The 26,193-nt window shown below is 42.7% G+C and overlaps 1 protein-coding gene and 1 long non-coding RNA gene across 2 annotated transcripts in view; one reads left to right on the top strand and one right to left on the bottom strand.

Moving 5' to 3' along the window:
• The window catches only part of AMFR (autocrine motility factor receptor), a 58,076-nt gene that overhangs the window by 23,506 nt on the left and 8,377 nt on the right, over positions 1 to 26,193 (top strand). Inside the window, exons 8-10 of the mRNA XM_005591964.5 lie at positions 1,055 to 1,165; positions 6,153 to 6,343; positions 9,511 to 9,614. Coding sequence (XP_005592021.1) covers positions 1,055 to 1,165; positions 6,153 to 6,343; positions 9,511 to 9,614 — 406 coding nt within the window. The remainder of the gene's footprint in view (positions 1 to 1,054; positions 1,166 to 6,152; positions 6,344 to 9,510; positions 9,615 to 26,193) is intronic.
• LOC141409265 (uncharacterized) lies at positions 875 to 25,557 on the bottom strand. Its single transcript, XR_012428844.1, has 2 exons — positions 25,450 to 25,557; positions 875 to 1,460 (listed from the first exon to the last, which is right to left on the bottom strand). It is a non-coding gene; the product is annotated as an uncharacterized lncRNA (long non-coding RNA).

The following is a 26,193-nucleotide window of genomic DNA, read 5'->3' as shown; positions in this document are numbered from 1 at the left end:
GTAAACTGCTAACAGTGGTGGAGAGGAGAGGCTCTGGAGTCAGACTGCCCGGGTGTGAATCCCCGCTTAGGTGCTGGGTGATTTGGGGCAGTTTACTTCATCTCTAAATTAGGGATGAAAACAGAACCTTCTGCCTGAACCTTTGGGAGAATTTGGTGAGATAATTCGTGTATTTAGAATAGTACTGGGCACGTAGTGCTCAGTATTAGGCTCTTATTCGTCATGATTTTATTGTCATTATTATCAAATAGACGCTTCATTGGGCTTCTGTCCTGCTCATTTCGTGAAAGTGGGTCTCAATTATTCTCTGCATATGCATGTTTACACACACATACTTAACCTCATTGAAGGAGGCACTCTTTTGCCAAGCTGAGGCTAAACCATGCCTGGAGGTGCAAGATTAATGGGTATCCTCTTTGTGCCCAGGGGGACAGCCTGGATCACTTCTTTGTGGCCAGGGACACAGATTGGATCTCTGGGGGCCTTACTTCTCTGATTTGTCTGGATATGTTCTCCGATGTCTTCACTAAAAGCAGTCATTGTTATTATTACTATTTTGGAGACGTCGTCTCGCACTGTCACCAGGCTGGAATGCAGTGGCGCAATCTCGGCTCACTGCAACCTCCGCCTCTTGGGTTGAAGCGATTATCCTGCCTCAGCCTCCTGAGTAGCTGGGATTACAGACGCCCGCCACCACACCCGGCTAATTTTTGCGTTTTTAGTAGAGACGGGGTTTCACCATGTTGGTTAGGCTGGTCTTGAACTCCTGACCTCATGATCCTCCTGCCTCAGCCTCCCAAAGTGCTAGGATTACAGGTATGAGCCACCGCACTCGGCCTAGCAGCCATTATTTAGACAAAGTTCCTGTGCATAAGTTTCTCACTCACTTTTTAATGGGCTTTGAAGGTAAATTATATTTTTGATTATCAAGAATGTTTTGCTGAACACGCTTTCTCTGTAACTGTGCTGTGATATAGGTGCAGTCTATCAAGTGGTGTTTAGTGTGTGTGTGGAACTGACCAAGGTTCCTGCTGGGCTTGTTTTGTTTCCACAGGTTTGCAGTTGCAACTCCAGAGGAGCTGGCTGTCAACAATGACGACTGTGCCATCTGTTGGGACTCCATGCAGGCTGCGCGGAAACTGCCCTGCGGACATCTTTTCCACAAGTAGGAGCTTTGTGAAGGGCCCTGTGGGACGGGTGTTCTGTCCAGGGTGTGTGGGTGCTTTTTGTACCCAGGCTTGAGACTCATCCTAGTGGAGGAGTGGGGACATTACCTCCGCCTGGCCTTGCTGCTGGCACTGCGTGTTCTGGGAAGCTCTTGGGTGTCCTTCTTTGTTCCTTAGCCTCTTCCCTACATCATAGGACTGTTTCCCTCCCATAGTTTGCCATCTTAATTTCTGGGTATGGTAACTGTCTTCATATTTCTTCTCCATTTTAGCTCTGAAGTACAGCAAATATGTCTGTAAGATTTAAAAGAAAGGATTAGCGGGGAGTCCTTATTTTCAGACAGCTTATTATCTAACTGGGAGAGAGAGAATATATAATTTTGCATTTTGTATATGCCCAAAAGAAGCCTAAAATCTCACCAGAGAAGTGGATTGAGATGGGTTGTAGACCAGGACCACTAAACAGCACAAAAGAGCTGTGTCTGTTATCAAGGATTACAAATAGTCTCTTCTGTAATCCTTCCAGATGGAAGTAGATCTAAGATGTCACTGGGGCTCTGTCTGTCTCACATAAATGACTGTGTGTATAAGTTTGATGTTTTGATGTTAATGGACCTTGAGGTATCTTTTGGCCTTTTGCATGTGTTTTCAATTTTGCATATTGGGAAAGTTCTGATCTTTGCATCTTTAATCTTCCTTTCTTTATTTTATAGTCTCAAAGGGTTTTTCTTCTTCTTTTTTATATAGGGCTTTGGAGCTAGAGTCTCAGTAACTCAACACATTGTTGACAGATTTTTTTTTTTTTTTTTTTTTTTTTATGTGCTGAGTGCTGTGTTAGGCTCTGGGGATAAAATGAAAATGACTAGTGTGGTCATTGCTTTCCTGTAGCTTACAGTCGAACGGAGGATTCAAACGTGAATCAGAACCAGGCATATTTATGAATTTTAAAGTATCAATGAGATAAGTGCTTTAAAGCAAAGGAACATAGTTCTTGAGAGCTTGTAATGAAAAAATCCGACTCAAACTTGAAGGAAGTGACTCTTGAGGATAAGTAGGAGTTAAGTCAACAAAAGGAGGGATCAGGTGGTACTAGGTACTTGAGAGAGAGGGTGCATCTGTGCAGCAGGAAGAAATGGAAGAGACTAAAAGAGAAGCTGTGTGGCTGATCCCAGAGAGTAAAGGACAAGGTGTCCGCTGAGGCAGAAGACACATAGGCAGGGTCTGGAGGACCACTGGGAGTGGTGAGATGCTGTTGAACATTGAGTAAGGATTGGCGGGTAAGATTTGCTGTTTGAAGAGATCCAGGGGGATTGGTTAGTAATGGCTGCAGTGGTTCAGGGGTAATCCTAGCACTTTGGGACACTGAGGCAGGTGGATCACCCAAGGTCAGGAGTTTGAAACCAGCCTGACCAACATGGTGAAACCCCACCTCTACTAAAAATACAAAAAAATTAGCTGGGCGTGGTGGCGGGTGCCTGTAATCCCAGCTACTTGGGAGGCTGAGGCAGGAGAATTGCTTCAGCCTGGGAGGTGGAGGTTGCAGTAAGCTGAGGTCACGCCATTGTACTCCAGCCTGGGCAACAAGAACGAAACTCTGTCTCAAAAAAAAAAAAAGAAATTGTAACTTGGACTCTGGTGGTACAAGTAGAGTTAGTGAGAAGACAGATTTGAGGGGATCAGGAAGGATGTGGTGCTAGACCAGCTGAGGGAAAGTGAGGAATGAAAGAGGTGCCAGGGTTTCCCTAGTTGTGCGGGTTGGACAGTTGGGTGTAGAGCGGTGCACGTTCGTTGAGGTTGGGAAGACCAGGGAATTTGCACACATTTCTCAAAATTATTTCAGTTAGCCCCTAAGGAGCTTGGAGGCTAGTTGGGAAGAATAAACTCAGAATAACTCTATTTTAGCTCAGAAATAATATCTTCAAGCATATGTTAGATTAATTCTATGATTTAATTTCTTTGAGGCAAAATTCAGATAATATACATTTAACCATTTTAAAATGTACAGTTCAGTGGCTGCTAATGTGTTCACAATGTTATGCAACCACCCTTCTCGCTAGTTTCAAAACCTTTTTATCACTCCACAATAGTGCCTCATAGTCACTAAGTAAGCACTCTTCATTCCTTCCTTCTCCATCGCCTGGCAACCACTAATCCACTTTCTGTCTCTATGGATTTACCTATTCTGGACATTTCATATAAAGGAATCATATAACGTGACTTTTTGTGACTGACGTCTTTCGCTTAATATTTTTTGAGGTCATCCAAGTTGTAGCATGTATCAGTACTTCATTACATTTTATGGGTGAATTTAAGTAATTTTATAAATTAAACAATTAGTTTATCCATTCATCCATTGGTGGACATTTGGGTTGTTTCCACATTTTGACTATTATGAATAATGCTGGTAGGAACATGTGCTTGTGAGAAGTATCTGTTTGAGGACTTGTTCCCACTTCTTTTGGGTATATGCCTAGGAGTGGAATTTCTGGATCACGTGATAATTCTGTTTAACTTTAGAGGAAATGCCAAACTGTTTTCTACAGCAGCTGTACCACTTGATATTCCCACCAACAATACCTGAGGGGTCTAGTTTCTTCATACATCTTGCCAACACTTGTCATTTTCTATTTTTGTTATTATAGCCATTCTTGTGGGTGTGAAGTGTTATCTCATTATGGTGAATTTTGTTTTGTTTTTTAGTAATAATTCTTAAATATAGTTTTTTTATTCTGGTAAAATATAACAAAAAATTTACTGTTAGCTATTTTTAAGTATATGGTTTGGTGGCATGGAGTATAGTCATATTGTTGTATAGCCTTCATCACCATCTATCTCCAGAACTTTTTCATCTTATGAAACTGAAATTGTCTCCAGTATACAGAAAGTCCCTCTCTGTTTCTCCCGAAGCCCTTGGCACTCACCATTCTATATTTTGTCTCTATGAATTACTCTAGATACCTCTGTTGGCTTTGGGTTTAGTTTGCTATTTTTCTGGTTCTATAGGCATAAAGTTAGGTTTTTGACTTGAGAGCTTTCTTCTTTTTAGGCATTTTCTGCTACAAATTGGCCTCTGAGCATTGCTTCCACTGCATCTCATAAGTTTGGATACGTTGTGGTTTTGTTTTCATTTGTCTCAAAGTGTCTCATTTCCCAAAGTGATTTCTTCTTTACTCAGTGGTTGCTTAAGAGTTAGGATTTAATTTTAAAACACTTATCTGCCTCGGGTTGAGTGAACAAATAGTTGTTAGGATGTGCTCTTGGTTGGCTTTACTTTGTAGCTTTGGGAATGATTGTGTGCTGAGAATCTAAGGCAAATTCATTTTAATTTGTGATAAAGGTAATGCCTATATTCTTGCAGACACAATAGCTAGATAATTTGTTGCTATAGAGGATATTTTTACAACATTTCAGAGTCCAGTGAATAGATCCGTTTTCTCTCTAAAGTTTGATTTCTCTCAGTTAAGGAACTCTAGCATTTTTTTCAAAACAGAAAACTATATCTAACTAGTTGTACTCACCTTGGAGTTTTTAGGCTGTTATATTTAATGTGGGAGGATTTTGCACTCTGTGAAATAAATTTAGATTTGCTTATAAAAAGTATGTCACAGTGTAGCGTTATTGGAAGGCAAGGATCTTGCATACTTTTGTAATCCCCCGCAAGGCTAATGTTATTCTACTAGTGGTGTGATTTCAGGGTGTCACTAGGAGAAGTGGACTTAAAAAAAATCACTTATTTGACTAAATTATCACAGACAAATTATAGGTATTTAATTATTGCAAAATATGATAGAGTTGGGTATATACATACAGACAGACGACTGTCACACACTCTCATGACACGGAGTGAGTAAGAAGTAGCTCTATCTTGGCCTCTAGGAAACTCCTGTTACTTATGTACCATTTGGTTGCTGGAGACTCTGAGGATTATCGTATTATGGTGAGGTTTTCCTTTATAACTTTATATCTACACATGTTCATAGATATTTAAAAGAAGATACAGCATTTTTATTGAGTGCCTACTTGCGCCCTTAGAGAAAGATAACAAATTCTCATAAAATGGGAGGGACCTTGGAGATTAATTCATCCGGCCATCTCATTCTTTAGTGGAGAGGACTAGTCAAGAGAGGCTGAAGGGTTTGCCTGGATCACACAGCTAGTTAGAGGGAGAATTGGGACTGATCTCACATTTTCTGCTTCTTACTCTAGTATCCTTTCCTTTAATGGACACCTCAAGTATTTACTGAGTGTCTACCATAATTAATGCATTATCATCTCCTGAGAGAGGGCAAAAGAAGCTTCAGCCTTGTTGGGAAAGCAGCATGCAAAGAGAAGAGGGTGGAGGAGGTTGAGGTGGTGAATGGAGAGGAGAAGTTACAGGTGAGCCAGGGGAACGGGGAGGTAAGGACCTGTAGGGCTGTCATGCTTAAGGAAAAAGCAGATGGGAGGTCTTAGCAAGTTTGGTGCCAGATAAGTGAGTTGGAAGGAGAGGAGCTTGAGTGAATGAGTGAGATTTTTGACATCAAGATTTTGAAGACAAGGCCAAGGCTATGACTGTGCTAGTGGTAGCTAAAGCAGAGTGAAAGATGTGAGCGTCAGAGTGGAGGACTCAAGGATACGAGAGGCCAGGGTGTTGGATGATTCAGCCACATGGATTTTGAAGTAGCCAAATAGAATTGGATGAGAAGATGGTGAGCCATGCTAGGAAGTCCCATTGAAAAGGGGTCACAACCAGGAGCTTGGTAGATGACTTCATATGGTAAAGAATTCATGTTCCCAGCAGGACACGCTGGAAGTGTATTAAAATGAAGTAGGGCAAAGAGGTAATGTCCATAAATGCTTCTTAACACTTAAATCTCACTAGTGGTGGAGAGAAAATCAAATTGGAGCACATTTGACAGATCCAGAGTACTTCTGGGTGAATTCTTACAAAGTATGCTAAGGAACAGTCGAGGATGCTGACGTATGTTCTTTTGGACTTTTTGGTAGCTCCTGTCTTCGTTCCTGGCTAGAACAAGACACCTCCTGTCCAACATGCAGAATGTCTCTTAATATTGCTGACAATAATCGTGTCAGGGAAGACCATCAAGGAGAGAATTTGGATGAGAATTTGGTTCCTGTAGCAGCAGCCGAAGGGAGACCTCGCTTAAACCAACACAATCACTTCTTCCATTTCGATGGTTAGTTGGTTTCAACCTCTAAAACTATACCTAAGGGATGTTCTCCCCTAGGCAGATACTATTTTAATTATAAATTGCCCTGTACAGACCAGTTTAATATTATGCAGTCATGTGCCCCATAACGACATTTCAGTCCATGACAAACCGCATATACGGCAATGGTCCCATAAGATGATAATGGACCTAAAAAATTCCTGTGGCCTGGTATTTACTACAATTTTTATCATTACTTTAAAGTGTACTCATACTTACATAGAAAAAAAATTTACTGTAAAGCAGCCTCAGGCAGGTCCTTCAGGAGGTTCCAGAATAAGGTATTGTTATTCTAGAAGATGACAGCTGCATGCGTGTTGCTGCCCCTGAAGACCTTCCAGTGGTACAAGAGGTGGAGGTGGACCACAGCGATACTGATGCTCCTGACCTGTGTAGGCTTAGGCTAATGTGTGTGTTTATATCTTAGTTTTTAGCCAAAAAAATTTAAAAAGTAAAATTAAAACTTTTAGAAATAGAAAAACTCTTGCAGAATAAAAAAGAAAATATTTTTAATAGCTGTACAGGGTGTTTGGATTTTAAGCTAAGTGTTACTACAAGAGTCAAAAAGTTAAAAATTAAGTTTATGAAGTAAAAAACTTATAGTAAGCTAAATTTAATTTATTGAAGAAAGAAACATTTTGTCATGAATTTAGTGTAGCCTAAGTGTACGGTGTTTATAAAGTCTACAGGAGCACACAGTAATGTCCTAGGCCTTCACATTTCACCACTCACTGACTCACCTAGAGCAGCCTTAATCCTGCAAGCTTCATTCCTGGTAAGTGCCCTATGCAGGTGTTTTGTGTTTTTTTGTACCATATTTTTACTACATGTTTTCTATTAGATATGTTTAGATACACAAATACTTAGCACTGTGTTACAACTGCCTCCAGTACCGTAACATGCTGTACAGGATTGTAGCCTAGAGCAATAGACTATATCATATAGCCTGGGTGTATAGTAAGTTATACCATTTAGGTTTATGTAAATACACTCTTATGATGTTTGCACAACGATGAAATCACCTAGCAACACATTTATCAGAACGTGTCCCTGTTGTTAAGCTACGCATTGACTGTATTTCAATTTTAATTGAAAGCATTTAGGTGGGAGGGATGGATAGACAGATGGATAGAGATAGAACAAACAGAGGGATGCCAGGCATTTTGCCCGATTCCATGTCAGTATGGGCAGGGTGGGGCAGGAGGGTGGAGAAGTAAAACTAAATCAACCATGCCTTCGAGGAGCACACTTAATTAGCTCAATAGTTAACCTTTCCTAATAATGTATTGCATTTGTGTAGCATTTAAGCATATAATGAAGGATCATTGAGAAGCCTTTCTAGTGAGTACCACAAGCAGAATCAGAGCTGGAACCCTGTTGCTTTGTCCATAAAATATAAATGTTCTGCCTCCCAGCAGTGTTAAAAGGAGTTGTAATGAAAACCACACTTAAAATTCTAAGGCTGTGACATATCAGGGTCTGGTTGATCATCCTTCCTTAATTCACATTAAGCTGCTGTTGATTTTCAACAGTCCAGTACTGCTAAATTCTGTGAGTTCATGTTTATAATTGTTACTGTAACACAAGTGTCCCTGGAATTTTGTTAGCAGTAGTGCTATTCACATCCCCAATTTGAGTTTCAAGAATGGGGTACAGTGGGGATGGTGTCATGTTGGTGAAATCCTTCAAAGAAAGGACCAGGGGGAGTAGAGTCATATCTTCCAAAAGAGTAGGTGGGGCTACTTGGCTGGCTGCGCCCAGAATGTTAGAGGGGTTTAGGGGGCCTGGTTTGGTGGCTGTGAATGAAGGGCTCTTCCAGGTAAAACTTCTGAAATATACTAGCAATATTGGAGATGAGACCTGGCTATCCAATCCATTATTTTATGAATTATGACTACTAAAACTTTAGTCAAAATAGATAAACTCAACTTTATTTCTCCCTAGTTAGTACATGAAATAAGTATCCATTTCTTAAATGGGTACATTTTGTTTGTACCCATCTCAAGACCTTTGAGATGGCCATTCCACTTGATTTTCTTTCTTTTTTTTTTTTTTTTTGAGACGGAGTCTTACCCTGTCTCCAGGCTGGACTGCAGTGGTGTGATCTCAGCTCACTGCAACCTCCGATTCCCTGGTTCAAGCGATTCTCCTGCCTCAGCCACCCAAGTAGCTGGGATTACAGGCACGTGCCACCATGCCTGGCTAATTTTTGTATTTTTAGTAGAGACGGGGTTTCACCGTTCTGGCCAGGATGGTCTCGATCTCCTGACCTTGTGATCTGTCTGCCTTAGCCTCCCACAAGTGTTGGGATTACAGGTGTGAGCCATTGCGCCTGGCCACACTTGATTTTCTATTCCATGCATCAGAGTTTCTTTGTGAAGGAATGAAAAGCAGCCTTAAACGTGTAGCTTGATATTGGGTTGTTTTACAGCCTATTCTTGGTGCTGTTGTATCTTGGGCTCCTGTTTTCTTCGGGAAATAACAGAAGTAGCAGACTTTTTGGTGCTGTTAGTCTACAAGCCTGTGTTGTAGAATAGCATGATTTAAAAAGAATTTTGAATCAGAAAACCAAGGCTTTTAAGATTAAAGAAAAAATACTTCCTGAAAGTAAATGTGAAAATGCCTCCAAATGAATAGTCATTTGTGTAGCTCGTGAAAGAGAGGAGCCAAAGCTCATGTGTTATAGAAGCTTAGAGCCTTGAAAAGCTTCTTCATCTCCCAGGCTGAGCGCGTGAGGGTGCTGGGTTGGGCTGCATCCAGCCCCCCTGGAAAGCAGGATTGCTCAGCAGTGAAGGGTTCTAGGGCTTGCCTGTCTGGCTTCACATCTTGGCCATCATAGTTAAACTGTGTGATCTTGGACAAGTCCCCTAACTTCTGAGTGCCTCAGAGACCAAAGACCAAGGGTATTAGTGCTGTATCTTTGAGAAGGATACTAGGAGAATGATAATAGGAGGTACCATGTGGGATGTAGTGAGGATTAAATGAGCTAGTCCACGTGGAACACTTGGCATGAGAGGCCTGCCATATAGGAAGCCCTCAGGGAACACCAGCCATTACAGCGGCTGCTGTGAGAGCAGATGATGGGGGAAGGAGTCAGGGCTCTGAAACTTATTCTGGATTCTTGTTTGTTTCAGGGTCTCGGATTGCGAGCTGGCTGCCAAGTTTTTCGGTTGAAGTGATGCACACCACCAACATTCTTGGCATTACACAGGCCAGCAACTCCCAGCTCAATGCAATGGTAAGGCCTGCTAGCTGCGTTAAGAGGATGACTAGGAATTAGGAGGGAAGGAACAGCTAGAGCGTGTGTGCTGGGTATATGACCTTGTTGGTCTTACTCTGCTCTGGCAGAATAGAAGGAATTTTAGGGGCTTCTTTTTATTTACTGGGACTGTTTACATTCCTGTGTTTTAAATTTTGAAACTTTCATTTTATTTCTTTGGCGGATAATCTAACCTTTTCTGAACACTACTAGGTTCACTCTGTTGTAATCTAGGCCTACCTTGGGACTCCTTTGATTTTAGCCAAAAAAAAAAAGACAGGGTCTTCCTTCATTGCCCAGGCTGGAGTGCAGTGGTGCAGTCTTGGCTTACTGTACCTTCTACCTCCTGAGTTCAAGCAATTCTCCTGCCTCAGCCTCCCGAGTAGCTGGGATTATAGGCATGGACCACCATGCCTGGCTAATTTTTATAGAGACGAGGTTTCACCATGTTGACCAGGCTGGTCTCGAACTCCTGGCCTCAAGTGATCCGTCCGCCTTGGCCTCCCAGAATGCTCGGATTACAGACGTGAGCCACTGCATATAGCCTTTAGCCAAAATATTTTGGGGAATTATCGACTGGAGTGAACGATGTGCCTTGCATTAAAAATTTTATGAGGCTGGGCACTGTGGCTCACTCCTGTAATCCCAGAGCTTTGTGAGGCCGAGGCAGGCAGATGGCTTGATTGCCCAGGAGTTTGAGGCTGCAGTGAGCTATACTCACACCATTGCACTCCAGCTTGGGTGACAGAGTGAGACCCCATCTCTAAAAAAAGCAAAGAGACTGGGCATGGTGGCTCACGCCTGTAATCCCAGGACTTTGGGAGGCTGAGGCAGGTGGATCACATGAGGTCAGGAGTTCGAGACCAGCCTGGCCCATATAGTGAAACCCTGTCTCTACTAAAAATACAAAAATTTGCTGGGCATGTTGGCATGCACCTGTAATCCCAGCTACTTGGGAGGCTGAGGCAGGAGAATCGCTTGAACCCGGGAGATGGAGGTTGCAGTGAGCCGAGATCACACCATTACCCTCTAGCCTGGGCAACAAGAGTGAAACTCTTGTCTCAAAAAAAAAAAAAAAAATTGTATGAGGCTCACCAAATGTATGTTTTTGTTCCCCATTTTTTCCTCCTTCGCCTCCAAAAATTGTGTGTGTGTGTGTGTATGCATGCACGTGTGTATGTGCCTTGAAATGTTGAGGTGTATTGTTGGCTCAAGGATATTGTTTGAATACTTCAAGTTTCTTTGTATTTTTCCAAAGCAATGTGTTATTATTTTACAATGATGGAGAAACATGTGCAAACCAGTGCAAATCCAGTGCAAACCACCTTAGTCCTGCTTGGATTAGGGCTCTGGCTGACCTGCATAAGCCCGGCCAGTGCTTTGGAAGGTCGTTGGTTTATTCATTAGTTAATCCTTATTGACTGACTGAACAAATTTGAGCTGAGAGCCTGTTCCTGAGATAGGCACTGTGGCGAGCATAGCACCTGCAATGTCAGTAAGGTAGACTCAAGTCTTACTCTCAAGTAGGGTAGATACTAACTGGGGAGACAGGTCATAAATATAAATAAGATGACTGCTGATGGTGATGAGTGCTCTGGTAGCAGTAAGGTAGGCAGTGTGGTGGAGTGGGTGGGTAGAGGCAGAGGAAGCATTTTAGAGGAGGCATTTGGAGATGTTCTGTTTGAGGGGTAATATGTATGCTAAAACAGGAAGGATGAGATGGAGCTGGATCGGGGGAGAGGAGGCAGTGGAAACAGTAGGTGCAAAGGCTATGAGGTAAGAAAGTGCTGGGAACTGAGAAAGGTCATTATGGTTGGGGCCTAGCAAGTAGGGAAGCAAGACTGTGATATAAATTGAGATTTCAGAGCCAGAACATGCAGGGTCTTACAGGCCACAGGCAAATTTAGATCTTGTAAAAGTATTAGAAGGCCATTCAAAGCTTCTTACAGACCCCACCACCACCACCAGGGGACTGACAGGACATTTAACAGAATGATTTTGCTTCTGGGAGGAGGATGAATTATAGAAGGTCAGAAATGGAAGCAACAGGACCAGCAATTAGGATGTTGCTGCAGTAGTCAAGGCAAACTCACATAGGGGCTTGGACAGGGGTATTGGTAATAAAGGTGAAAAGAAGTGGCAGGTTTAGGACAGTTTTATAAGATGAGCTGGTGGGACTTGGTGCTTTGGTTGGATATGGGGGATGAGAGAAGTGGCGAAATGGAAGCTGCCTTGTTGGGTTTGAATTAAGCAGCTGAGTTGACAGTGGTACCATGTACTGAGATGGGAAGACTCGGGAGGAACAGGCATGAGGATGGGTCACGGTGTTCTGTTTGGGTAAGTCTGCAGTGGTCTGTAGGCAGTTCTAGACCTCAGTGAGTAGATCAAGCGAGAGATGCACATTTGGGAGATTGAAGCCTGGAGGTGACATCTAAAGCAGGGGGCAAAGAGAAGAGGGCCAACATCTGAGCTCTAGGTCCTGCCATGTTCAGAGGTCTGGCAGAGGGAGGAGCCATGACAGCTGGTGGAGAGGGAAAAGACCAGGAGAAGGTGGCAGCACAGCACAGAGGAGTTGGGTTTCCAGGAGGGAAGAGTCAAGCGTGTGGAATTCTTACAAGATGAACTCATAGAAGTGCATATTGGATTTGGCAGAGTGGGAGTGATTGATTAGCTGGAAAAGAACCAGCACTTTTCATGGCCCAAGGGTTTGGACACTAGATTGTGGTAGATTGAAATGAATGGGAGCTGAAGAAATAGACCATACCAGGAAGTATGTTACAAAGAAGGACAGAGCAGTAGAGGTGGTAGCTTGATAGGAGTGTGGCATCCAGGGGAGTGTTTCATTTGTTTAAGATTTTTGAATAGATCATTTATTTACAAGTTCAGAACCTAGAGAGGAGTATACAGTGAAGTCATGCTCCCATCTTTTTCCCATGTGCCCAGCTTCTACGCCCCCTAACAGCCTGGGTTAGTTTCTTATGTATTATGTTGCTCCAGAAGGCTTATAGGCACATACAAGCCAATGCTAGTACATATTCTTTTTCTGACAGACAAGATTAAGAAAGTGAATTTTTTTTAAAATTTTTCTATTTTGGTAAAATACATTATATCTACTATTTTAATATTTTTCAGATGCACATTTCAGTGGTATATTCACATTGTGCAACTATCACCACTGTCCATCTGCATAACTCTTTTCATTTTGCACAATCAAAACCCTGTACCAAGCCTGTCCAACCTGTGGGCTGCATGTGGCCCAGGACAGCTTTGAATGCAGCCCAACACAACTTTGTGAAGTTTCTTAAAACTATGAGATTTTTTTGCCTTTTTTTTTTTTTTTAAGCTCATCAGCTATCGTTGGTGTTAGTATATTGTATGTGTGGCTCAAGACAATTCTTCAGTGTGGCCCAGGGAAGCCAAAATATTGGATACCCTTGCTCTATACCCATTAAACAGTTAACTACTAATTCTCCCCTCCCTCTAGCCTTTGGCAACCATTATGCTACTTACTTTCTGTATGAGTTTAACTACCTAGGTACCTCATATAAGTAGAATTATACAATATCTCTCATTTTGTGACTGGCTTATTTCACTTAGCATAATGTCATCGTGGTTTATGTTGTAGCACGGGTCAGAATTTTCTTCCTTTTTAAGGTTGAGTAATACTTCATTATATGTATATACCACTTTTTATTTATCTATTAATCTGTCGATGGACCCTTGCATTGCTTCCACATTTTAGCTATCATGAATAATGCTACTGTGAACATGAGTAGGCATATATTTCTTTGAGACCCTGCTTCTAATTCTTTTGAATACTCATGAGTCTTTTTTGTTTGTTTTTAAGACTAATTTTTTAGAGCAGTTTTAGGCTTACAGCAAAATTAAGAAGGTACAGAGATTTCCTGTATACCTCCTGTGCCCACAGATGCACAGCCTTCCCCATTATCAACATCCCTCAGCAGAGGGCACATTTGGTACAGTTGATAAACCTGTGTTGGCACATCATAATCACCCAAAGTCCATAGTTTACATTTGTGTTCCCTCTGTAGGTTTGGACAAATACATAGTGACATGTATCCACATGATATAGAGTATTTTCACTGCCCTAAAGATTCTGTAAGCACTCTCTGCCTTTCCTTTCCTCCCCCATCCTCTAGCAACCACTGATCTTTTTACTATTGTCATAGCTTTGCCTATTCCAGAATGTCATACAGTTGGAATCCTGCAGTATGTAGCCTTTCAGATGGCTTCTTTCACTTAATTATTTGCATGTATGTTTCCTTTATATCTTTAAGGGATTGATAGTTCATTTCTTGTTAGCACCAAATAATATTCCATTGTCTGAATATACCACAATATGTTAATTCATTCACCTACTTAAGGACATCTTGGTTGCTTCCAGGTTTTGGCAGTTATGAATAAAGGTGCTATAAACATCTGTGTACAGGTTTTTATGTAGAGATAAGTTCATAACTTCCTTGGTTAAATGCTGATATGGTTTGACTGTGTCCCCACCCACATCTCCTCTTGAATTCCCATGTGTTGTGGGAGGTACCCAGTGGGAGGTAGTTGAATCATGGGGGCAGGTCTTTCCCATGCTGTTCTTGTGATAGTGAATAAGTCTCACAAGATCTGATGGTTTTTAAAAAGAGGATTTCCCTGCACAAGCTCTCTCTCTTTGCCTGCCGCCATCCACATAAGATATGACTTGCTCCTCCTTGCCTTCCACCATGATTGTGAGGCCTCCCCAGCCATGTGGAACGTCCGTTAAACCTCTTTCTTTTGTAAACTGTCCAGTCTTGGGTATGTCTTTATTAGCTGCGTGAAAATGGACTAATACAGTAAATTGGTACCAGGAGTAGGGTGCTGCTGTCAATACCCAAAAATGTGGAAGCAACTTTGGAACTAGCTAGCAGGCAGGGGTTGGAACAGTTTGGAGGGCTCAGGAGAAGACAGGAAAATGTGGGAAAGTTTGGAACTCCCTAGAGACTTGTTGAATGGCTTTGACCAAAATGCTGATAATGATATGGACAGTGAAATCAAGGCTGAGGTGGTCTCAGATGGAGATGAGGAACTTTTTGGGAACTGGAGCAAGGGTGACTCTTGTTATGTTTTAGCAAAAAGAATGGCGGCATTTTGCCCCTGCCTTCGAGATTTGGGGAACTTTGTACTTGAGAGAGATGATTTAGGGTATCTGGCAGAAGAAATTTCTAAGCAGCAAAAAGTTCAGGAGGTGACTTGGGTGCTGTTAAAGGCATTCAGTTTTAAAAGGGAAACAGCATAAAAGTTTGGAAAATTTGCAGCTTGACAGTGTGATAGAAAAGAAAATCCCATTTTCTGAGGAGAAATTCAAGCTGGCTGCAGAAATTTGCATAAGTAACCAGGAGCTGAATGTTAATCCCCAAGACAATGGGGAAAATATCTGCAGGGCGTCTTCACAGCAGCCCCTCTCATCACAGGCCCAGAGGCCTAGGAGGAAAACATGGTTTCGTGGGTGGGGCTTAGGGTCCCTGTGCTGTGTGCAGCCTAGGGACTTGGTGCCCTGTGTCTCAGCTGCTCCAGCCATGGCTGAAAGGGGCCAGTGTAGAGCTTGGGCCTCTGGCTTCAGAGGGTGCAAGCCCCAAGCCTTGGCAGCCTTCAGGTGGTGGTGAGCCTGCAAGTGCACAGAAGTCAAGAATTGGGGTTTGGGAACCTTTGCCTAGATTTCAGAAGATGTATGGAAACACCTGGATGCCCAGGCAGAAGTTTGGTGCAGGGGTGGGGCCTCCATGGAGAACCTCTGCTAGGGCAGTGCAGAAGGGAAATGTGGTATCAGAGCCCCTACACAGAGTCCTTGCTGGGGCACCACCTAACGGAGCTGTGAGAGGAGGGCCACTGTCCTCCAGACCCCAGAATGGTAGATCCGCTGACAGCTTGTACTGTGCACCTGGAAAAGCTGCAGACAGTCACCACTAGTCCATGAAAGCAGCCGAGAGGGAGGCTGTACCCTGCACAGCAGCCACAGGAGTGGAGCTGCCCAAGACCATGGAAACCCATCTCTTGCAATCAGCGTGACCCAGATGTGAGACATGGATTCAAAGGAGATCATTTTGGAGCTTTAAGGTTTGACTGCCATACCTTATTTCGGACTTGCATGTGGCCTGCAGCCCTTTTGTTTTGGCCAATTTCTCCCATTTGGAATGGCTGTATTTACCCAATGCATATATCCCTATTGTATCTAGGAAGTAGCTAACTTGCTGTTGATTTTACAGGCTCATAGACAGAAGGGACTTGCCTTATCTCAGATGAGATGTTGGACTGTGGACTTTTGAATTAATGCTGAAATAAGTTAACACTTTGGGGTACTGTTGGGAAGGTGTGATTGGTTTTGAAATATAAGGACATGAGATTTGGGAGGGGCCAGGGGCGGGATGATATGGTTTGACTGTGTCCCCACCCCAGTCTCATCTTGAATTCCCATGTTTTGTGGAAGGGACCTGGTAGAAGGTAGTTGAATCATGGGGGCAGGTCTTTCTCCTGCCGTTCTCATGATAGTGAGTAAGTCTCACGAGATATGATGGTTTTAAAAAGAGGAGTTCACCTGCACAAGCTCTCTCTCTTTGCCTGCCACCATCCATGTAAGATGTGACTTGCTCCTCCTTGCCTTCTGCCATGATTGTGAGGCCTCCCCAGCCATGTGGAACTGTAAGTTGATTAAACCTCTTTTTTTTTGTAAATTGCCAGTCTTGGGTATGTCTTTATCAGCAGTGTGAAAATGGACTAATACAAAATGCTAAACAGCATGATTGCTAGATCAAATGGTAAAATTGTTTAGTTTTCTTAGAAGCTGCCAAATTGTCCTCCGGAGTGGCTGTATCATCTTGCGTTCTCACCAGCAGTGAATGAGAGTTCCCATTACTCCATATCCTCCAGCATTTGGTGTTGTCAGTGTTCCAGATTTTGGCTATTCTAATATATATGTAGTGGTGTCTTGTTTTACTTTGCATTTATCTAATGACATATGATATGGAGCAACCTGTTATATTGTTATTTGCCATTTGTATATCTATCTTTGGTGAAGTATCTATTAAGGTCTTATACCCATTTTTTTGACGAGGGAGGTTGTTTTTTTATTGTTGAGCTTTAAAAATTCTTTGTATATTTTGGATAGCAGTCCTTTATCAGATGTGTCTTTTACAAGTATTTTCTCCCAGTCTGTGGCTTGTCATCTTATTTTTGACAGTCTTTTGCAGAACTTTTTACTTTTAATGAAGTCCAGCTTATCAATTATTTTCTTTCATGAATCGTACCTTTGGTGTTGTATCTAAAAAGTCATTGCCATACCGTAGGTTATTTATTTCTCTGTTATCTTCTAGGGGCATTATAGTTTTGCATTTTACATTTAGGCCTGTGATCCATTTTGAGTTATTGTGAAGAGTATAAGGGCTGTGTCTAGATTATTTTTTTGCATGTGAATGGCCAGTTATAGCACCATTTGTTGAAAAGGGTATCTTTTTCTCTGTTGTATTGCCTTTGCTCTTCTGTCGAAAATCAGCTAACTATGTGGGTTTAGTTCTGGGCTCTCTGTTCTGTTCCATTGATCTATTTGTTCTTTTGCCAATACCACAGAGTCTTGATTGCTGTAGCTTTGTAACAAGTCTTTTAGACAGGCAGTGTCATATTCTCCAACTTTGTTCTTCTTCAATATTGTATTGGCTATCCTGAGTCTTTTGTCTCTTCATATAACCTTTAGAATCATTTTGTCAATATCCACAAAATAACTTGCTGGAATATTGATTGGGATTGCATTGAATCTGTACGTCAAGTTGGGAAGAATGGGCATCCTGACAATATTTAGTCTTTCTGTCCATGAACATGGACTCTCTCTCCATTTATTTCATTCTTCTTTGTTATCATTTATCAAGATTTTGTAATTTTCCTCATATAGATCTTATACGTATTTTGTCCTAAATATTTTGTTTTGTGGGGGCTAATATAAAGCATACTGCACTTTTAATTTCAAATTCCACTTGCTCGTTTCTGTATATAGGAAAGCAATTGACTCTAGTATTGTTAACCTTGTATCTCACAACTTTGCTTTAATTGCTTATTAGTTCCAAGAGTATTTTTATCAGTTCTTCCAGATTTTCTATGTAGACGAGCATGTCATCTGAAGAGTTTTATTTCTTCCTTCCCAATCTGTTTACCTTTTCTTGTCTTACTGTATTAGTTTGGACTTCCAGGATGACATTGGAAAGCAGTGGTTAGATGGGACATCTTTGTCTTGTTCCTGATCTTAATGTGAAAGCTTTGAGTTTGTCACCATTAAGCATGATGTTAGTGGTAGGGTTTTTGTCGATATTCTTTATCACAGTGACAAAGTTCCCCTCTATTCCTATTTTACTGAGAGTTTTTATCATGAATGGGTGTTGGATTTTGTCGAGTGATTTTTCTGCATCTATTGATAAGGTCATGTTACTTTTCTTTTTTAGCCTGTTGGTAATATTGAATTATATTAATTTATTTTCAAATGTTGAACCAGCCTTACATACCTGGGATAAATACCACTTGGATGTAGTGTATAATTATTTTTATACATTGTTGGATTTGCTAATATTTTATTGAGGATTTTTACTTATGTGTTTATGACAGATATTGGTCTGTAGTTTTCTTGTAATCTTTCTCTGGTTTTAGTATTAATGCTAACCTTATAGTATGAGTTAGGAAGTATCCCTTCTGCTTCTATCCTCTGAAAGAGATTGTAGAGAATTGGTATAATTTCTTCCTTAAATGTTTGGTAGAGTTCACTAGCGAACTCATTTGTGATAGGTGTTGTAGTCTCCAAATCTATTTGTTTCTCTTTGTGGTTCTTTTAATTTTTGCCTCAGTTTGTCTGATGCTTTGTTGTTAGGTGTATATACTTTATTAATTAATTTAATTTAATTAAGTAATTTATTTTTTGGAGACAGAGCCTCACTTGGTTGCCCAAGCTGGAGTGCAGTGGCCCGATCTCGGCTCACCGCAACCTCTACCTCCTGGGCTCAAGCGATTCTTCTGCTTCGGCCTCCTGAGTAGCTGAGATTACAGGCATGTGCCACCACACCCGACTAATTTTTGTATTTTTAGTAGAGACGGGTTTCACCATGTTAGCCAGGCTGGTCTCAAACTCTTGACCTCAAGTGATCTGCCTTCCTCGACCTCCCAAAGTACTGGGGTTACAGGCGTGAGCCACTGTGCAGCAGGTATATATACTTTAAAGATGCCATGTCTTCTTGGAGAATTGACCCCATGATCATTTTGTAATGCTGTTCTTCATCCCTGATAACTTTGCGTGCTTTGATGTTTGCTCTGTGAAAGTAATATAGCTGCTCCTGGTTTCTTTTGGTTAGTGTTGGTGTGGTATATTTTTCTTAATCCATTTTCTTTTAATCTGTATGTGTCTTTGTTTTAAAGTGGGTTTCTTGTAAACAACATTCAGTTAGGTCTTGTTTTTTTTTTTATTTACTCTGACAACCTCTCTTATTTGGTACATTTAAGCCATTGATGTTCAAAGTGATTATTAATGTATTTGGATTAATAATTACAATTTTGTTAATGTTTTCTATTTGTTGCCCTTGTTTTTTGTTCCTATTTTTGTCTTCCACTCTTTCTCTGCCTCTTGTGGTTTTAATTGAACATTTTTATAGAATTCCATTTCTCTCCTTTCTTAGCGTATTAGTATACTTCTTTTTACTTGTTTTAATGCAGGGTTGTCCGATCTTTTGGCTTCCCTGGGCCACGTTGGAAGAAGAAGAATTGTCTTGGGCCACACATAAAATACAACACTAATGATAGCTAATGAGCTAAAAAAAAAAAAAAATTAAAAATATCTCATAATGTTTTAAGAAAGTTTATAAATTTGTATTGGGCTGCATTCAAAGCTGTGTGGGCCATGGGTTGGACAAGCTTGTTTTAATGGTTGCTCTAGAGTTTGTAATATACATTTGCAACTAATTCGTTTATTTTCAGATAACACTGTACCACTGCATGGGAAGTGTGAGTACCTTTTGATAACAAAACAATCCTAATTCCTCGCTCCTGTCCCTTGTATCATTGTTGTCATTCATTTCACCTGTATGTGAGTACATAAGCACACACACGCACGAGCACACATAAACTGAATGCGCTGTTGCTGTTATTTTGAACCGAATGTTCTGTTAGATTAAGGAACAGTTTTTGTTTATCTTTATTTATACCTTCTTTGATGCTCTTCCTTTCTTTATGTGGAGCTGAGCTTTCTGACCTATATCGATTTCTTTCTCTCTCATCAATTTTTTATTTTTAACATTTTTTGTAAGGCACGTCTCACAGCAACGTATTCCCTCAACTTTGGTTTGTCTGAGACAGTCTTTGTTTCTGCATCACTTTGGAAGGATAATTTTGTGGGGTATAGAATTCTCTGTTGGTGAGTCTTTTCTTAACACTTTAAATGTTTCCCTTCGCTATCTTCTTGCTTGTGGGGTTTCTGAGGAGCTGTCAATGTCATTCCTGTCTTTGCTTCTCTAGAGGTAAGGTGGTTTCCCCTCTGGCCTCTTTCAGGATGTTTTTCTTAATCTTTGATTCTCTATAATTTGGATTTTATACCGTTGGTGTCCTTTTATTTTCTTTATTTTTTTATTTTTTTATTTTTAGCATTTGTCCTGCTTGGCACTCTGTAAGATTGCTGGATCTGTGGTTTGGTGTCTGACATTAATTTGGGAAAGTTCTCAACCATTATCATTTCAAATGCTTCTTGTGTTCCTTTCTCTTTTCCTTCTGCGATTCCTATTAAGTGCGTTTACACCTTTTGTAGTTGTCCCACAGTCCCTGAATTTTCTACTCTGTTATTTTCAGTTTTTATTCTCTTTGCTTTTCCATTTTTTTGAGATGGAGTCTTACTCTGTACCCAGGCTAGAGTGCAGTGGCACAATCTTGGCTCACTGCAACCTCTACCTCCCAAGTTCAAGCAGTTCTTCTGCCTCACCCTCCCCAGTAGCTGGGACTACAGGCATGGCTAAATTTTTGTATTTTTAGTAGAGATGGGGTTTTACCATGTTGCCCAGGCTGGTCTTGAACTCCTGACCGCAGTTGATCCATCTGCCTTGGCCTCCCAAAATGCTGGGATTACAGGTGTGAGCCATTGCACCTGGCCTGCTTTTCCATTTTCAAAGTGTGTATCTCAGGCTCAGAGATTCTTCCCTCAACTGGGTCCATCTATTAATAAGCCTGCCACGGGAATTCTTCGCTCGTGTTGGTGTTTCTGGTCTCTGGCACTTCTCTTTGGTTCTTTCTTAGGATTTCCATCTGCCTACTCATGCTGCCCGTCTGTTCCTGCATGCTGTCCACTTTATCCATTAGTGCTCTTTGCATATTAATCATAGTTTTAAATTCCCAGTCTGTTAATTTCAGCATCTCTGCTCTGTGTGGCTCTGATGCTTGCTCTGCCTCTTCAAATTGAGTTTTTTGCATTTTAGTATGCCTTATAATTTTTTCATGATAGTTGAACACGATGTACTGTGTAAAAGGGGCTGTGGTGAACAGGCCTGTCGTGATGTAGGTGCCGGGGGAGGGAAAGAAGTATTCTGTAGTCCTGGGATTAGAGCTCCATCCTTTAGTGAGCCCGTGCTCTGGACTGTGAACTTCAACCTACTTCTCCGGTTTCCCTCCTCCTGTGGGACAGGATAGCTCGAGTGGACTGGAGTTCCCTCTGGTGGGTGCAGCTCTAATCAGACCCCAGCAGATGAGGTTCTGGTTGAGTAGTTTCTCCTGAGGGCAGACGTTGTTAAGAACAGAGTGTCCTGGCTGATTTCACTGAGGTGCTTTTTCCCTTCCCTGTGCTGGAAGCAGGAGGGGATGCTTGTAGGATCACTGTTGGCACCGAATCTCACGGTATTACAGGGGAGCTCCCTCGGCCTGAGTGCCCTGGAATTTTTACCTCTCCGAGTTGTTACACTGAGTCTGTAGCAATTTGTCAGTTACAAGTCAGGTTTTCCTCCACGCTCCCCCCCCCACCTTTTTTTTTTTTTAAGACTGAGTCTCACTCTTTCGCCAGGTTGGAGGGCAGTGGCGGGATCTTGGCTCACTGCAACCTCTGGTTCAAGCAATTCCCCTGCCTTAGCCTCCTGAGTAGCTGGGACTACAGGCGTGCACCATCACACCTGGCTAATTTTCTGTATTTTAGTAGAGATGGAGGTTTCACCATGTTGGCCAGGATGGTCTCGAACTCCTGACGTCAAGTGATCCACCTGGCTCGGCCTCCCAAAGTGCTGGGATTACAGGCGTGAGCCACTGTGTCCGGCTGTTTTTTTTTTTTGTTTTTTTTTTTTTGAGACGGAGTCTCGCTGTGTCGCCCGGGCTGGAGTGCAGTGGCCGGATCTCAGCTCACTGCAAGCTTTGCCTCCGGGGTTTACGCCATTCTCCTGCCTCAGCCTCCCGAGTAGCTGGGACTACAGGCGCCCGCCATCTCGCCCGGCTAGTTTTTTGTATTTTTTAGTAGAGACGGGGTTTCACCGTGTTAGCCAGGATGGTCTCGATCTCCTGACCTCGTGATCCACCCGTCTCGGCCTCCCAAAGTGCTGGGATTACAGGCTTGAGCCACCGCGCCCGGCCTGTTTTTTTTTTTAAGGGTAGATTCGAAAGTACGTCTGGTATGTGCATAGGAATGATCACCAGAGGGGTAGAGATTGATGGGACAGAACAAGTAGAAGAGTCAACTGAAAGAACAAGCTAGGCTAGGGTGGGGAGCTGAGCAGGAGAGAGGGTTGTGAGGAAGGATGGATATCTAGCTACAGGCGTTTTGAGATTTGGTTTAAAAAGAAGGCGTGGCTCACAGCCAAGGGGTGGAAGCAACTGAAATGTCTGCTGGAGATGGATGGATAAGGAAGATATGGCAAACCTGTACAGTGGAATAGTACTCAGACTTCAAAAGGAAGGGAATCCTCTTGCATACTGCAGCATGAATGAACCTGGAGGACATTATGCTGCATGAAATAAGTCTACCACAAAAAGACAAATACCACATAAAACGCTTACAGACAGCAGAATGATGACTGCAGGAGGGCTGGGGTGAGGTGAAATAGGAGTGTTTCCCTTAGATATAGTTTCAGTTTTGCAAGATAAAAAAGTTCAGATCTGTTGCACAGCTATGTGCCTGTGATTAACACTGCCACACTATGTAGTCATCCCTTGATATCTGGGGATTGGTTCTAGGACCCCCTCCTTCAGATACCAAAATCCATGGATGCTCAAGTCTCTGATATAAGATGGGACACTTTAACCCTTAATAGTTTAAGGTAAAAAAAAAAAAAAAAAGGCGAGGGGAGAGGGATACTCTTTGCATATAACCTGCATACATCTTCCATATATTTTGAGTCATCTCTAGACTACTTCTAATACCTAATACAATGTAAATGCTCTGTAAATGGCTGTTACACACTGCATTGTTTAGGAAATAATGACAAGAAAGCCTGTGCGTGTTCAGTACAGACACAGCCATCCTCGGCCTAACTATACAGTACATGTCAGTAACAACGTAACACTTGATCCAGGGCTGGCTGAATCAGCCTGTGAAACTCACCTATATAGTGGTACTGAGGGCTCACTTACACTTGACAAATGGTTAAGATGGCGAATCTTATCTGTTTGGGGCCATAATAAAAGAAGAAGGAAGCATGACTCTCCTGGTTCCTCTTTCTCCTTAAACCTCAGCTGGGCTGTCAGCAGAGAGTGAGGGTGACATCTTGGTGTGCATAGGTGGCCTGGGAGTTTGGTAGCCCAGTGCAGCTACTGCTGGGCTCATGGCAGGCATTGTGGGGGTTCTTTGGGGCCAGGCAGTTGTTGAAGCTCTGCAGCTGGACCACCCCACCTGCCTCCTTTACAAAGTCAGACTTCAAGGGTGTGCAACCCTCCTAGGAATCAGAATTCCATTCTTGGAGTTGTTTAGAATTCTCAGGCAGGCTCTGGCTGTTCTTCCTCCAGTTCTGTGATGGTTTGGAGTGGACTATTTTTGGTACAACTAATTTACTGGAACCATGCATTTTTTATTAAGATCTAATAATTAACTTGCTGGATTTTCTGGTAGAAAAGCTTTGGTCTAGTAAAATGGATCTTAGGCATTTTTTATTTGGGAAATGAAGGAGAAGCTGTGTAAGAATAAAGAGAAATTTTATCTGATTTTAGAGGTTTTTATGGACTCTTGCCCAGTTAGGTTTGACCTGACCTGGGAAAATAATGATCAACTCATGTTTACATAAACAAGCCGACTGCAGGAACGAGGAGGCCCTGGGGGCCCTGGGCACTGCTTATCTTGCCAACATTCCACCCCCAGCAAGAGCTCTAAGCAGAATTTGGTGCCGACCTTTTCCTTCAAGGTCCTGACGTTGACATACTCCCTGCTCCTTCTACAGTCAGAACAACACGTTCCTAGGAGCTAATACCTCAGGGGGACTTTATTGTGCCTCTAAGGCGATTATTTTTTTCTTCCTGTTTTTTGTTTTAGTTATTAGAACCTTTCCAAAAATAAAACCTTGAATGTAAACATTTATAGAATTAATTTACATATGTGGGAAAAAAATCCAGAGCTGCTTGAATGAAAGTATGGATGGTGGTGTGGCCAGGCCTATGCCTGCTCTCCCTACACATACACCCACCCTAGAGCCCTACGTAAACTCTGAGATGTCTCCAGAGTACAGTTTGAAAACTACAGCTCCAGGGCAATATAAGGAATTTGCATTCTCTATAATTTTTTTTTTGAGGCATAATTGAAATAGAGTAAAAATTTACCCTTTTTAACATCCAGTTCAACACATAATTGTGTATCTATCATCATAAGATATAGAACAGTTTGATCCTCACCCTCCAAAACTCCACAGTGTCCTTTTGAGAGGTGACAATGGCTAGCAGCCCTCACTCTTGGTGCCTCCTCGGCCTTGGCGTCCACTCTGGTGGCGCTTGAGGAGCCCTTCAGCACGCCACGGCACTGTGGGAGCCCCTCTCTGGGCTGGTCGAGGCCGGAGCCTCTGCTTGCGGAGAGGTGTGGAGGGAGAGGTGCACGCGGGAACTGGGGCTGCTCACAGTGCTCATGGGCCAGCGCGAGTTCCGGGTGGGCGTGGGCTCAGCGGGCCCCGCACTTGGAGTGGCCGGCCGGCGCCGCCGGCCCCTGGCAGTGAGGGGCTTAGCACCTGGGCCAGCAGCTGCAGAGAGTGCGCCAGGTCCCCCAGCAGTGCCGGTCTGCCGGGGCTGCACTCGAATTCTCCCCGGGCGTCAGCTGCCTCCCTGCAGGGCAGGACTCTGCGTCAGCTGCCTCCCCGCAGGGCGGGACCTGCAGCCCGTCATGCCCGAACCCGCCCTCCATCCCCGCGGTGGGCTCCCGCACTGCCGAGCCGCCCCCTGCTCCACCCCGCTCAGTCCCATCAACTGCCCAGGGGCTGAGGAGTGTGGGTGCACGGCGCGGGACTGGCAGGCAGCTCCGCCTCTGGCCCCGCTGCTGGATCCACTAGGTGAAGCCAGCTAGACTCCCGAGGATAGTGGGGACTTGGAGAACTTTTATGTCTAGCTAAGGGATCATAAACGCACCAATCAGCACTCTGTGTCTAGCTCAGGGTTTGTAAATACACCAATCGGTACTCTGTATCTGGCTAACCAAGTGGGGACTTGGAGAACTTTTCTGTCTAGCACTCTGTGTCTAGCTAAAGCATTGTAAACGCACCAATCAGCACTCTGTGTCTAGCTCAGGGTTTATAAATACACAAATCAGCACTTAACATGTGAAGGAACAAACACTGGACACACCATCTTTAAGAACTGTAACACTCACCGTGAGGGTCCACAGCTTCATTCTTGAAGTCAGTGAGACCGAGAACCCACCAATTCCGGACACACTTTTGTAGTCACCTCCTTCCCCCACCCTCAGCCCCTGGCAACCACTTCCTTCCCTGACTCTCAGCCCCTGGCAACCACTTCCTTTCCTGACCCTCAGCCCCTGGCAACCACTTCCTTCCCCGACCCTCAGCCCCTGGCAACCACTTATCAAGTTTCTTTCCCCATAATTTTACCTGTTTCCAGATGCCATATAAATGGAATCATACGCCTGGCTTTTGAGTCAGACCTCTTTCACCTAATAAAATGTATTTGAATTTTATCCATGCTGTGTGTATCAGAAGTTTTTTCCCTTTAGAAATTATATCTTAAAGGAAAACACATTTTTATACCCAAGATATTTTGAGCTTTAAAATGAATACTTTAAAACATTTATTTATTTGCTATATTTACAGGTTACAAGTGCAGGTTTCTTACATGCATGTATTGCGCAGTGGTGAAGTCTGGACTTGTAGTGTTACCTCACCTGAAGAGTGAACATTGTACCCAATAGGTAGTTTTCCAACCCTCCCCTCGTACCCCCCCACCCTCCCACCTTTCATAGTGCAATGTCTGTCATTCCACTCTTGATGGCCATGCATACTCATTGTTTAGCTCCCACTTATAAGAACATACGGTATTTGACTTTATGTTCGTGAGTTATTTCACTGAGAATAATGGCCTCCAGTTTCATCAGTGTTGC

This window comes from Macaca fascicularis, chromosome 20 (assembly GCF_037993035.2).
Source record: "Macaca fascicularis isolate 582-1 chromosome 20, T2T-MFA8v1.1".
NCBI classification, from domain to species: domain Eukaryota; kingdom Metazoa; phylum Chordata; class Mammalia; order Primates; family Cercopithecidae; genus Macaca; species Macaca fascicularis.
Note: the sequence above shows the minus strand (reverse complement) of the source record. Positions and strands in the feature narration are given on the sequence as shown.